The sequence below is a fragment of the Entelurus aequoreus genome, linkage group LG22 (assembly GCF_033978785.1).
Source record: "Entelurus aequoreus isolate RoL-2023_Sb linkage group LG22, RoL_Eaeq_v1.1, whole genome shotgun sequence".
Lineage (NCBI taxonomy): Eukaryota > Metazoa > Chordata > Actinopteri > Syngnathiformes > Syngnathidae > Entelurus > Entelurus aequoreus.
Window position 1 is genome coordinate 14,570,842 of NC_084752.1, and position 13,772 is coordinate 14,584,613.

The window sequence follows — 13,772 nt, forward strand, 5'->3', positions numbered from 1 at the left end:
TCCTCCTCATCCTCCCCCCGCCCCCACTCGCTCTGTGATTGCTAACGTATGTTGCATGGCTGGCTGGGAAAGATGGGGAGGTCGAGGGTGAGAACTCGGAGGGGGAGGGACTTTGCCCTCTCGTGTAGGGTCACACGGCGTCCCTGATTGGAGGAAAATGAGTAACGACCGCAGCCTTGGCTGAAACGGCGAGAGACACACACAAAAAAAAAAGGCACAAAGGCTTAGCTGTTTGAAAACGGGTTGCACAACAAGCCAGCCTGAAGAGGAGGAGCGGCGGGGGGATTATGAAGGGGGGGGGGGGGGGAGAGGGAGTGCAGAAAGATGTGATTCGGGAAAGAAAGAGTCAGAGGGAGGGCCGAAATAGGCGAGTGTGACAGAGGGATGAGGAGCAAATGGGAGATGAAGGCTGCAGGGGTGCAGGAGGAGGGCGGGAGAGGCTGAGAAATCAGACTGTTTCTGTGTTTTCTGCAAGGCTGAGCGCTGACGTGATTGGCTGGAGGGGAAGGCTGGGGGGGGGGGGGGGCAGACCTGACTCTGCGATCAGAGACAGACAAAATGGCTCCCAAAGAACAGAGAACGCAGCATCAGGCCACTGTCATATTCTCCTCACACAGCTGTCAGTTAACACTGACACACACACTTGCACACTCAAAGACTAAGCCACATGTGCACAATTACATACATATATCATCACATCATGCATTTTTTTTTTGTTTAACACAAGCTCGTATTTTCAGGTGCCATCCTTGTGGTTTTGTCTGCAAATCCGAATCCTGAGTACTGATTTAAGCAAGTGGCAGACATGATGTTTGTCCTCCATCAGGATGAAAACAAACACAGTTACACAGGGCGGCCACACGAGGGCGCGCCGAGCAAAAGTCACACAGTCCGCCTCTGGTTGCGTCACAGCTATTCTGGTCTTCTCCATTGATGACGTATGTATGTATGTATGTATGCACTGTGTGTATGTTTGAGTGTGAGTTTATTTGGAACATGCATGCATGCAACATGATGCATCACCATTTCCAGTTTCTCTATTCAACATGTTCAAAAAGGAGTAGGAAGAAGCAGAGCTTATTTAATCCTACCCCCTTTTCTTTTACATAGCAGTTGCTAAAACTTTTGTTCACTTCCTGTTCTCAATTTATTCACAATAGACTCCATAAGTAATAACAATAAAAATAAATAAATAAATAATAATTGGTGAAGTAAGTTATATTTCATATGGTGAGATGAGTAAGATTATCTAGAAAATTAATGGATGGATGAAATAAATTGAGAATGTTTATCATGGTTCTTCTTCTTTGTACTTTGTAAACACTTTAAGTTTGAAGAGTTTCTTGAAGTGGATCATATTAGCACATTGTTAGATTTCTCTGCTTAATCCATTCCATAATTTAATTCCACATACTGATATACTGAAGGTCTTAAGTGTCATACGTGCGTACAAATTAAATTAAATTAAATTTTTCTCTAAGATTATATTTCTCCTTTTTTGTTGAGAAGAATTGTTGTATATTCTTGGGTAGCAGGTTATAGTTTGCTTTGTGTATAATTTTAGCTGTTTGCAAATTCACTATGTCGTGGAATTTCAGTATTTTCGATTAAATAAATAAAGTGTTTGTATGTTCTCTATATTCAACATTATGTATTATTCTAACTGATCTTTTTTGTAACACTGTTAATGAATGAAGTGTACTTTTGTAGTTATTCCCCCATATTTCTGCACAATAACTCAGATAGGGTAACGCTAGTGAGCAGTAGAGAATATGGATTGATTTTTGGTCTAGAATATGTTTTGCTTTGTTCATTATTGACATGTTTATTGGCCCTGTGATGAGGTGGCGACTTGTCCAGGGTGTACCTCGCCTTCCGCCCGAATGCAGCTGAAAAAGGCTCTAGCACCCCCCGTGACCCCAAAAGGGACAAGCGGTAGAAAATGGATGGATGGATGGACGTGTTTATTGCTACTTTATGTTGTTTATTTTTTACATGAGATTTCCAGTTCAATTTATCATCAATCATTATATCTAGAAATTTGTTTCATTTCATACTGTACATACTGTACATATGTACAGTATGTGTATATTTATGTTAAAAGTCCTCAATACAGAAGCAAAGTGATGTTTTCTGCAGCATATAGGCACACGTAATGTCTTCATGATACTTTCCATAATGGTCTTTAATGTAATGGCTGAATATAAATAAGGCCCGACAAACTATATAGTGTTAAATATAATAAAAAATAATTTTACCACAAAAAAGGTGTTTGTAGTTGTAGTTTCTTCATTAAATAAAATACTCCACTTCAAAATAAAAGTATTTTGTCACAGTCTTGCACATATTGATGGGCTGGGCGATGCTGCAAATTTGTTGTCCCTCTGGAAAAGCCTTATCCCTGCAGCTATAGCTGCCCTAATACAAGCCTGTAAATGTGTTGGTCATGTATGATGTCTTTTTCTTATTTTTGTTTGTGATGTGTAATGTCTATCGTTTAAATGTACGGCAGTGAAAATTAATTTCCCCAACGGGGACCAATAAATCTAACCCTAAACCAATAAATCTAACTCTAATCTAAATCTAAATCCAAAAATCTTATCTTGGTTAGTTTGCTCCAGACATGACCACAATAAATGAATCCCCGCACAGTAGGAATCATTCATTATACAACTAACATTTTCATAGCTAAAGTATTAAAGAAATGGTTAATGATCTGCTTAATACATTAAAATAGCACCCTTTAGTCACCTTTGCAATCCAATATAGTAATGCTGCTTGAGGCTGAGCCAATCAGTGGCCCCGATACTGAACAGCGCTCTCTTATTGGTTTGCTCTCCTCTTTATGGCCAATAATACTTTAGTATTGACATTTGTAGTTCATTTAGCCATTTTATGCTTGAACATGCCTAATTTAGGAACAAAGAGTTGTAGAATAAAAATGTACAGAGCATGTATACAAGCATAGTGAGGTTTCCTGCAGCATATAGGCCAGGGGTGTCCAAAGTGCGGCCCGGGGGCCATTTGCGGCCCGCAGCTAATTGTTTACCGGCTCGCCACACATTCTGCAAAAATTGCAAAAATTTAAAAAAAAAAAAATGTAAAAAAACATTTTAAAAAAGTGGAATGAGGTGAAATCTAACAAGAAAAAGTTGCAATGTTGACACAAAGCTGCCATGCAGGCTGGTTTTTTTTCTTTTGTCTTTCTTTTTCTTTTTTTTTGCCATTGCAAAAAAAAAAAAAGACTAAAAATCTATGTTATAATGAATTATTACTTAAAAAATATCACTTTAAAATGTTTTATGTGGAAAAAATATTGCATATATTGTGTGGTTGCCATATAAAAACATCAAAGTTTTATTTGACAAAAGAGCATAAAACAAACAAAATAATAGTTCAAACGTAAAATCGACGGATATATCTGAAGTTGATCTCGTAATTTAAGTGTTAAAAGTAAAAAAAAACTAATAAAAGTGTATCACTTTATTTACCTTTTGGATCCCAAATATATTTAGTAGGATTTTATTTAACTTTTCACTGTGATTACTCAAAAATATTAAAGAATTAAAATCAATGGTGTCCTGCATTATTGATCTTTTAAGGCTCCAATTACTAAATACTGCATATTTCAGTTTTACTATAAAAAAAAAAAAGTTGTCTTTGACAGCAAAGGCATAAAACCTTTTTTTTTTTTTTTTTACTTTATATCAACCTGAAATTAATATAGAGATTTACTGAAAGCGTTAAATAAATAATAATAATAATTTGACTTATTTTTAACATTTTAATGACTGAGACCCTTTATGGTCCCCGGGAGCCCTAAAGGTTAAAAAAAAAAAATCTATATAAATTGTTATGGTTTGAAAATGAAAAATATCAAAATGGCCCCCGCATGCTTACATTTTTCCGTGTGCGGCCCTCAGTGGAAAAAGTTTGGACACCCCTGATATAGGCACACGTAATGTCTTTATGATACTCATTTGCATAAAGCTTTCCATAATGGTCATTAATGTAACGGCTGAATAATAAATAAGGCCCAACATACTATATAGTGTTTAATATAATAAAAAGTAATTTTACTGTTATTATTGTATTTATTGTAATTGTAGTTTCTTCATTAAATAAAATACTCTACTTCAAAATAAAAGTACTTTGTCACGGTCTTGCACATATGGTAGGGCTGGGGCCCTTAGGCGCCGATCCCATGGGTGCTTCGGGGCCCGAGCACCCACGGACAATGCCGAGCACACACGTGGGATTGATGGCAACTTTCAATCTTTAAAATAACTTTAAAAAAAATCAATCTTCTTGTAGTTAATTTTGTGGCGAGTTTGGTCCGTTTTACAAAATAATAAAGCCACAAATCATATGGGATCTTAACTTCGCTGAATGTCTTCTTTTTTTTTTAATACACACACACCGAGCACCCACTGGCAGAAATGTAGATCGGCGCCTATGGGCTGGGCGATAAGCAAATTTGTTGTCCCTCATTTATCTCGCTTAGTTGGCTCCAGACATTCATTATACTTCTAATATTTTCACAGCTAGAGTATTACAGAAATGGTTAATGACCTGCCAAATATTTTTTTTTACATTATGGGAGCCCTCTAGACATAAAATAGCACCCTTTAGTCACCTTTACAATCCAATATAGTAATCAGTGGCCCCGATACTGAACAGTGCTCTCTTATTGGTTTGCTCTCCTCTATATGGTCAATACTACTTTAGTACTGATATTTGTAGTTCATTAAGCCATTTTATGCTTGAACATGTCTAATTTAGGAACAAAAAATTGTAGAATAAAAATGTTTTGGTATCCAAAAATGTTTTTAATGTGATGAAGCCACAATACATGAGGGGCAATGTGGCGAGGGATGACTGTTTAGTTCAGTTCAGTTCAGTTTCAGTTTATTTGGAACATGCATACGATACAATGTAATGCATCACATAGTTCCAGTTGTTTCATTACAGCACGTCCGAAAAGAAGTAGAAAGAAACTGAGCTTATTTAATCCTACCCCTTTTCATACCATAGCAATGTTATCCCATTTCCTTGTTCTCTGTAACAGAACAGTGAATACCAGCACATAATAAATAAATAATACACCATAGTAAGTAAACACATATTTATATACATAATTAATCTTTATCTAAAAATGTTTACTTTGTGAACACTTGTAGTTTGAACAATCTCTTCAACTAAATCATATTGGTGCTTTGTTTGATTTCTTTGCTTAATCCATTCCATAATTTAATTCCACATACTGATATACTAAAGGTTTTAAGTGTTGTACGTGCATACACATGTTTTAAATGAGATTTTCCTCTAAGGTTATATTTCTCCTCTTTTGTTGAGAAGAATTGTTGTACACTCTTGGGTAGCAGGTTATAGTTTGCTTTGTACATCATTTTAGCTGTTTGCAAATGCACCAAATTGTTGAATTTCAATATTTCAACATTATGGGATATAAGTATGTACCAATACTGATATTGACACTTTTTGCTTGAAATGTCTTTCAATCATTTTACTGATTTAGCCTCATACTTATAATCAGAATAAGACAGGACAAAGATTTTTAGGCACAAAAATATTTATGAGCAATTTAACAACAATATAATAGGAGCAAACACTTTACGTCACATTGAGCAAAATAAAATCAATAGTGCAAGGTAAGTAAACAAAAGTAAAAGCCACTGTTGGCTCTCCATCACATCCTTTGGCTTTTTGCCACCAAAGCCTTTTTCTGCATGTTTCCAAGTACTTATTCCCTGAGTTTTTAAACTGTATATTAATAACAATGTAACAATATGAACAACAACAAAAAAAATGTTTTTGCAGAGGCAGGTAATCATGAAAAATAGAAAAAAAAATAATGAAGACATAAAATATATATTTTTCCATTGAACTGTGCTGTAAATGTATTTTCTGAATGATTCCGATGGTTTTTACAATTTTCTTAACTAAAAATAGAACACATTACCTATCCGATATAGTACTATACCAGAGCTGGGCAAATATTTTGACTCGGGGGCCACATTGAGAGAAAAAATGTGTCTGGGGGGGCCAATGTGTTTGTGTGTATAAATTATATATACACATTTAGCTGTAAAAATTTGCTGTATAGTACGTGTGTTTGGGTTCCGTTTTTTCAAGAACACTAATAACAAAAGTCACAATTGTCAGGTTTGTCGCTGACAGTTTAGTTATGTTTTGAGTTTTTCCTCTGTTTGTCTTTATTTCCTGTTGGCGGACAAATAATTATGTTGATTTAATAATAAAATAAAAAATTTTTTTTTTTTTTTTTTTTTCCTTTCATAAAGAAATACAATCATGTGTGCTTACGGACTGTATCCCTGCAGACTGTATTGATCTATATTGATATATAATGTATATATTGTGTTTTTTATGTTGATTTAATAAAAATAAAAATAAAAATAATAATTGTATTTTATTTTATTTTATTTTTTTAATTTCTTGTGCGGCCCGGTACCAATCCGGTGGTTGGGGACCACTGCTATACTGTAGTTCAGATACAATACTTTATAAACGGAGTTGACTGGCCCGTGCCTGTTTCCATGTGTCCGAATGTTGCCAATATATTGCTAGCAGAAATATGTAATGAGTTTATTGTATCTCAAATCATGTTCTCCATTGAAACAATTTGAAATATATTTAATCTGTGGTCGGGCCTCAAAAAACACCACAATTTTAAAATGTCACCTGCTTTTTGTAAGAAAAAATATTTTTTGATCACAAATAAAAAACAATAGAATAGAATGTATTACAAACATAATGTAATAATAATGCTCAGCCTTTGTCTTTTAGAGCAGACTTCTACGGTATCTCCTTCGAGCTGCTTCTCCGTCAAACACACCCTCAGCAGCTTCTCTAAATTGTCATGGATAAATGTCCTGTTTTAGCTGAAGCTTCTCAATGGTGCAGACTAGCAATGCTACGCTTGCACTGTGCTGCTTCGCCAAGACGGCTACATACTCAGTTATGTTTTTTGATTATTTTTTTTTTTTTAATTCAATGAAAATCCTTTAAACTCACTTGCGAGCAACTTGAGGGTTCCAGGTTCGATTCCATCCTAGTCACGGCTGTTGTGTCCTTGGGCAAGACACTTCACCCTTGCTCCTGATGGTTCAGCTTCCGCCATCAGTGTGTGAATGTGTGTGTGAATGATGTGTGTGTAAATGGGTGAATGTGACTGGAAGTTGCTGCCTAACATTCCCACTGTCAGACACGGCACAGGAGCCAAGCGTGCAGGTTTTAACAAGGTTTTAATAATAATGCTTCAACAAAAGTTTTTCTCTCCAGTAGAACGTGACCTTTCAGTCACGTCCGTATCCTCTCTCTCTTCCTTCTGTCATGTCTGTTAATCATGTTTTTGTTTGGCCATGTGCTGTTTGTTTTTTTGACTCTTTTTAGTTCCTGGTTGTGCACTCTTGCTTGTTTTGTTTCCACGTCTACTCATTAGTTTCACCTGTCTCACGTTTTGCACTCGCGCACCTGTCACTAATCATGTCGGTATTATTTAAGCTTGCAGTTGCCAGGCAGTCTGTCTGGCGACATTACCTCCTTGACACCCATGCTATCTGATATCCTTACTACTCATGCCATTGTCATGCTGCCATAGTTTTCATGCTGCTCGTTTCTTTCCACGTGAGTTTTGTGTGTTCTGGTCACATTAAGTGTTTATTTGTTTCATGTTCATAGTTTTTTTGCCCAAGCGCTCATTTTGTTTTCTTAACCAAGTTTGTACTTCCACCTTGTGCGCGCCTTTTGTTTCTTTTGTTAGTGTAAAAAAATAAATATGTCTTTACCTGCACGTCTTGTCCACTCCAACCTTCCTTGCAACTCGGGAAAACGAACAACCCATAGTCCCTTTCTTGACACCTGCTCCCGGCCGCTTACTGTTAAAGACAACAGATGATTTGATTAACACGTACCACCTGTGAAATCTAATCACCTGCCAGCTGTGTCTCGCCGTCAGCACTGCCACGCCCCCGTCTAATGGTGCTCTGTCCTCAGCACCATGGACAGAGGCGGTGACCTTTGCTCCTGCAGGCAGCGCTGACAACATCTCCCTCCACAATGACGTATAATGCTTTGGGTATGATTCCAGGGAGAGTAAAGCGCTATATAAATACAGACCAGCTACGGCTCATAACTTGCAACCTAAAAGATAATTAGCTTCGGCCACCCCTAAGTGGAGGTACCATTGTATATACAGTATGTAGGGATGTCCGATAATGGCTTTTTGCCGATATCCGATATTCCGATATTGTCCAACTCTTTAATTACCGATACCGATATCAACCGATACCGATATCAACCGATACTTATGTATACAGTCGTGGAATTAACACATTATTATGCCTAATTTGGACAACCAGGTATGGTGAAGATAAGGTCCTTTTTAAAAAAAATTAATGAAATAAAATAAGAGAAATAAATTTAAAAAAAATTATTGAATAAAAAAGAAAGTAAAACAATATAAAAACAGTTACATAGAAACTAGTAATTAATGAAAATGAGTCAAATTAACTGTTAAAGGTTAGTACTATTAGTGGACCAGCAGCACGCACAATCATGTGTGCTTACGGACTGTATCCCTTGCAGACTGTATTGATATATAATGTAGGAACCAGAATATTAATAACAGAAAGAAACAACCCTTTTGTGTGAATGAGTGTGAATGAGTGTAAATGGGGGAGGGAGGTTTTTTGGGTTGGTGCACTAATTGTAAGTGTATCTTGTGTTTTTTATGTTGATTTAATAAATACAAAATAAAAACGATACCGATAATTAAAAAAACGATACTGATCATTTCCGATATTACATTTTAAAGCATTTATCGGCCGATAATATCGGCAGGCCGATATTATCGGACATCTCTAACAGTATGTAATCACTGCAATATTTAGTAAGTGTGACATCATTATTAACAATAATTGGATTATTGTCGTACAGCGAGGCTCACAGTATGCTACCATTTTTCTACTGAGAGGAAAAAACAACAACTATAATAAATCAAGGACTTTTACAACACATTGACATCTTTTCATGGAGAACAATGGTGCACTGCTACACTTTTTTGTAGACGGTTGTTGGAATTGGATGCTTGTCGCTACCGTGGGAGTAATAATTGCCTTGTTGTGCTTTGTGTGTTTATCAACTTTTTCTGCACATTGTATTGTTAAGTCAGAATTCTTTGTTGTGGCTCTCCATTGTGTTGTTCAGTTCAGTTGAGTTTAGTGAAGTATTGACTATTGTTCGAACAACTTTCCTAAAAGCAAGCTGAAGTGAATTTAAACAATCCCTTGGTGACTAATGATGGCCACAATACACTACGTGCGTTTTAAAGGTATGTTTATTGCACTATGTGCCCGTATTAGCCTCCTCTGCACTCTCTCTATTCGGAAATCATTACCTATTTGCTCCCTCCCTCCTGTCTCTGCAGTGCACATCACACCGCAGATTGGCATATTTCGTATAAAAGTATACAAGCAAGACCACAAATGTTTTTCAGTTTCATAAAACTAATCAGTCCCTCTAGGATTTTGCAGGTTTTTTTTGTTGTCATTGTTGCGGCCTAACATGCCTAAAATGTTGCCATATTTTGAGGCTTACTTTTGTGATTTTATGAATTGGCTATCGGTGTTATAAGTGTTCCTTGGCAGTAAAATCACACACTCAGATCTCATTGTCAAATTATGTAATAATTATGTCGAATTAATTCTAAGTGATAATTAAAAAATACTTAATTATAATTACAGAAAGAAACACCACCTTATTGTCCACTAGATGCAGACATTATATGTGGATGTTATGCACTTGGGAAATGTTTGTCCTTTTTAAAACATCAATTTATGTTTCAACACATTTACCGCCACACGTTAAGAGCATTTGTGAACTGTTGAGAGCAATCCATAGTGGTGGAGATTATCATCACATGTCAGCATTTCTGTCATGTAGATGCTACTACCTCTTTGCCAGGTTAGCATTGCAAATCGATATGTATTGGATTGTTTTTCTGGCAAATATAGATAAAAAAAACTCAATATCCAAATGTATATACTAGGGCTGTGAATCTTTGGGTGTCCCACGATTCGATTCAATATCGATTCTTGGGGTCACGATTCGATTCAAAAACGATTTTTTTTCCAGATTCAAAAGGATTCTCTATTCATTCAATACATAAGATTTCAGCAGGATCTACCCCAGTCTGCTGACATGCAAGCAGAGTAGTAGATTTTTGTAAAAAGCTTTTATAATTGTAAAGGACAATGTTTTATCAACTGATTGCAACAATGTAAATGTGTCTTAACTATTAAATGAACCAAAAATATGACTTATTTTATCTTTGTGAAAATATTGGACACAGTGTGTTGTCAAGCTTATGAGATGCGATGCTATTGTTCATTTTATTTTTATTTTATAAATGTCTAATGATAATGTCAATGAGAGATTTTTAATCACTGCTATGTTGAAATTGTAACAAATATTGATACTGTTGTTGATAATAATAATTTTTGTTTTACTACTTTTGGTTTGTTCTGTGTCGTGTTTGTGTCTCCTCTCAATTGCTCCGTTTATTGCAGTTCTGAGTGTTGCTGGGTCGGGTTTGGTTTTGGAATTGGATTTCATTGTTATGGTATTGCTGTGTATTGTTTTGTTGGATTGATTAATTAAAAAAAAGAGAAAATAAAAAATGTAAAAAATAAAAAAAAAAGCGATTTTTTAAAAATGAGAATCGATTCTGAATCGCACAACGTGAGAATCGTGATTCGAATTCGAATCGATTTTTTCCCACACCCCAAGTATATAGTATATATGTACAAATGTGTATACAGTATATAGGTATAATTATTTATATATATATATATATATATATATATATATATATATATATATATATATATATATATATATATATATATATATATATATATATATATATATATATATACACTACCGTTCAAAAGTTTGGGGTCACCCAAACAATTTTGTGGAATAGCCTTCATTTCTAAGAACAAGAATAGACTGTCGAGTTTCAGATGAAAGTTCTCTTTTTCTGGCCATTTTGAGCGTTTAATTCACCCCACAAATGTGATGCTCCAGAAACTCAATCTGCTCAAAGGAAGGTCAGTTTTGTAGCTTCTGTAACGAGCTAAACTGTTTTCAGATGTGTGAACATGATTGCACAAGGGCTTTCTAATCATCAATTAGCCTTCTGAGCCAATGAGCAAACACATTGTACCATTAGAACACTGGAGTGATAGTTGCTGGAAATGGGCCTCTATACACCTATGTAGATATTGCACCAAAAACCAGACATTCGCAGCTAGAATAGTCATTTACCACATTAGCAATGTATAGAGTGTATTTCTCTAAAGTTAAGACTAGTTTAAAGTTATTTTCATTGAAAAGTACAGTGCTTTTCCTTCAAAAATAAGGACATTTCAATGTGACCCCAAACTTTTGAACGGTAGTGTATATATAAATAAATACTTGTGAACTAGGAAGTAAATGTTTGTATAGTACATTACACAGAAGGGTTGGCACTGTAGACAGGAACCGGAAATAGGTCTGAGATACACGGGGGATGGGTTTGAGTGATAAAAAGTAGATATATTACATGATGTTCATGTTTCGTCTACACAAGAAAGACACATACGCTTTAATTAGACAGTTGATGCGTGCGTTAGAGTGCCGCTCAGAGACCAATTCAATTAGTGAAAATCACGCTGATTGGCCAAAATGTGCAAGAAAGTTCCAGGCATCGGACAAATTTGCGGGGATTGGTTGAAGTTGCGTGAATAGGCACGATCATCTCGAATTCCTAGAGGGACGACTAATTAAAAAGTATTTGAAAAACAATTTTTGAACCTGAAATTGAGTTATATTCTTTTTCTTGTCATTAATATTTTTAAAAAATGCCGTACATTACTGCACCCTTAGTGTTTACATTGAGTTTGCTCCCCACACAATGAAAAAACACCATCATAATGAAGTCATTTTGGATCGGTCAGCTGACCACAGATGTTGGTAAGAGAGGTGCAATGGGATAGTGGTTATCAGAACCAAGGCAGACGTTCGTGCCGTTCGGTTTCCTGTTGACTAGTGAGTGGAAGCACCCCCCCACCACCACCCCCCCATTGCCTCCGAGCTGATAGTCTGGACAGTGGAGATATGGGCAGAGGCATGAAGAGGCACACTTAGAGTGAGCTGGAGCAGTGTAAAGCAGTCCCGGTGTGTTTACGGGTGACAAAATGGCCATGTCCGAACAGCTAGAGACGGAGGGAGGTAAGATGACCTTTTCATTCTGGCCTCTCGCACAGCTGATTCAGCAGCACGTCACATGGCAAAGAAATGTCGGCGCCCGACTGCTTTTGTTGCGGCTTTGTTGACGCTCCGATGAATTATCAGCTCGCTTTCCACGTGATTATTATGCTGTGATGAAATGACACTCAACAGGTCTCACTTTTAGGTTCACTTGTAAGATCGGGGAAAATATCACTCAGCACATGTTAGAGAGTTTACTTCATGCTCCCTTGAACTTAGTCTGTCAAGTCATGTTCACGTTGCCCTTAAAAGACCGCCTGTAACTTTGAAACCATATAAATGTATCAATTTCACATGATATTATTACACAATTGATTATTATTAGTGCTGCCAATTTGTTTTTGTAGATTAATTGTTGTGTACAGGGGGGAGTAGGCGGCACAGACAATAAGGGTGTGTTATTTAGCTCTAGATTTATTTATATACATACAATATATATATATGTATATATAAATAACAAATAATAATATAATAAACCAAGGGAAATGGAGTGTGACAAAATCCAAGAGAGTGTATGGTGTGTGAGACTATGTGTGGAGATTAGCTGTTGAGTGTGAAGTATAAGTGAAGTGAAGTATATTTATATAGTGCTTTTCTCTAGTGACTCAAAGCGCTTTTACATAGTGAAACCCAATATCTAAATTACATTTAAACCAGTGTGGGTGGCACTGGGAGCAGGTGGGTAAAGTGTCTTGCCCAAGGACACAACGGAAGTGACTAGGATGGCAGAAGCGGGGATCGAACCTGGAGCCCTCAAGTTGCTGGCACGGCCACTCTACCAACCGAGCGTTACCGGTAGTGATGAGCGAGAGGCAAGTCCAAAAGGGGCAGGGCAGGCTCATAGATCCGTGAGACAAGCAGGAAGTCGGGTGCTATAGCGGGGCGTAAGAGGTCCGTGTCCAAGCGGAAGGTCGAGATCCAAGAGACAGTCCGGGAAGCAGAGAAACAAGGAATGATGGGACACACAGCTCATCAACGCGGGAACGGAGGTCTGCAGTTGGAGCGACAAGGAGGACGCGAGACAATCAATAACACGACGGGAGAGAAAACACAGAGAGAGAGCAGGGTTTGCATAGAGCTTGATGATCGCTTACGGTACTCGAACAGATGGTTACGTTCTGGCCCAGAACGCTTGTCTGCACTGGCTTAAGAAGCCCAGGAAGCTCATGAAAACAGGTGCGCTGATTGCTGATTGATTGCAGCTGCTTGCTGCCAAAGAAGATGCGCTTCCCGGGGCTCATTGATGAGTGCGCATTGGCATAAATCACCGTTTATTACTTGCGTGCATAATTTAAATCACGGGTGTCAAACTCATTTTAGATGGGGGGCCACATGGAGAAACATCTGCTCCCAAGTGGGCCGGATTGGTAAAATCACGGCACGATAACTTAAAAATAAAGACAACTTCAGATTGTTTTCTT

At 37.0% G+C, this 13,772-nt stretch overlaps 1 protein-coding gene across 1 annotated transcript in view; it reads left to right on the forward strand.

The window, feature by feature from the left end:
- The first annotated feature begins 12,166 nt into the window (after positions 1–12,166).
- ldb1b (LIM-domain binding 1b) overlaps positions 12,167–13,772 on the forward strand; it is a 59,370-nt gene continuing 57,764 nt past the window's right edge. Inside the window, exon 1 of the mRNA XM_062032807.1 lies at positions 12,167–12,312. Within this exon, the coding sequence (XP_061888791.1) occupies positions 12,279–12,312 (34 nt within the window). The 5' untranslated portion in view covers positions 12,167–12,278. The remainder of the gene's footprint in view (positions 12,313–13,772) is intronic.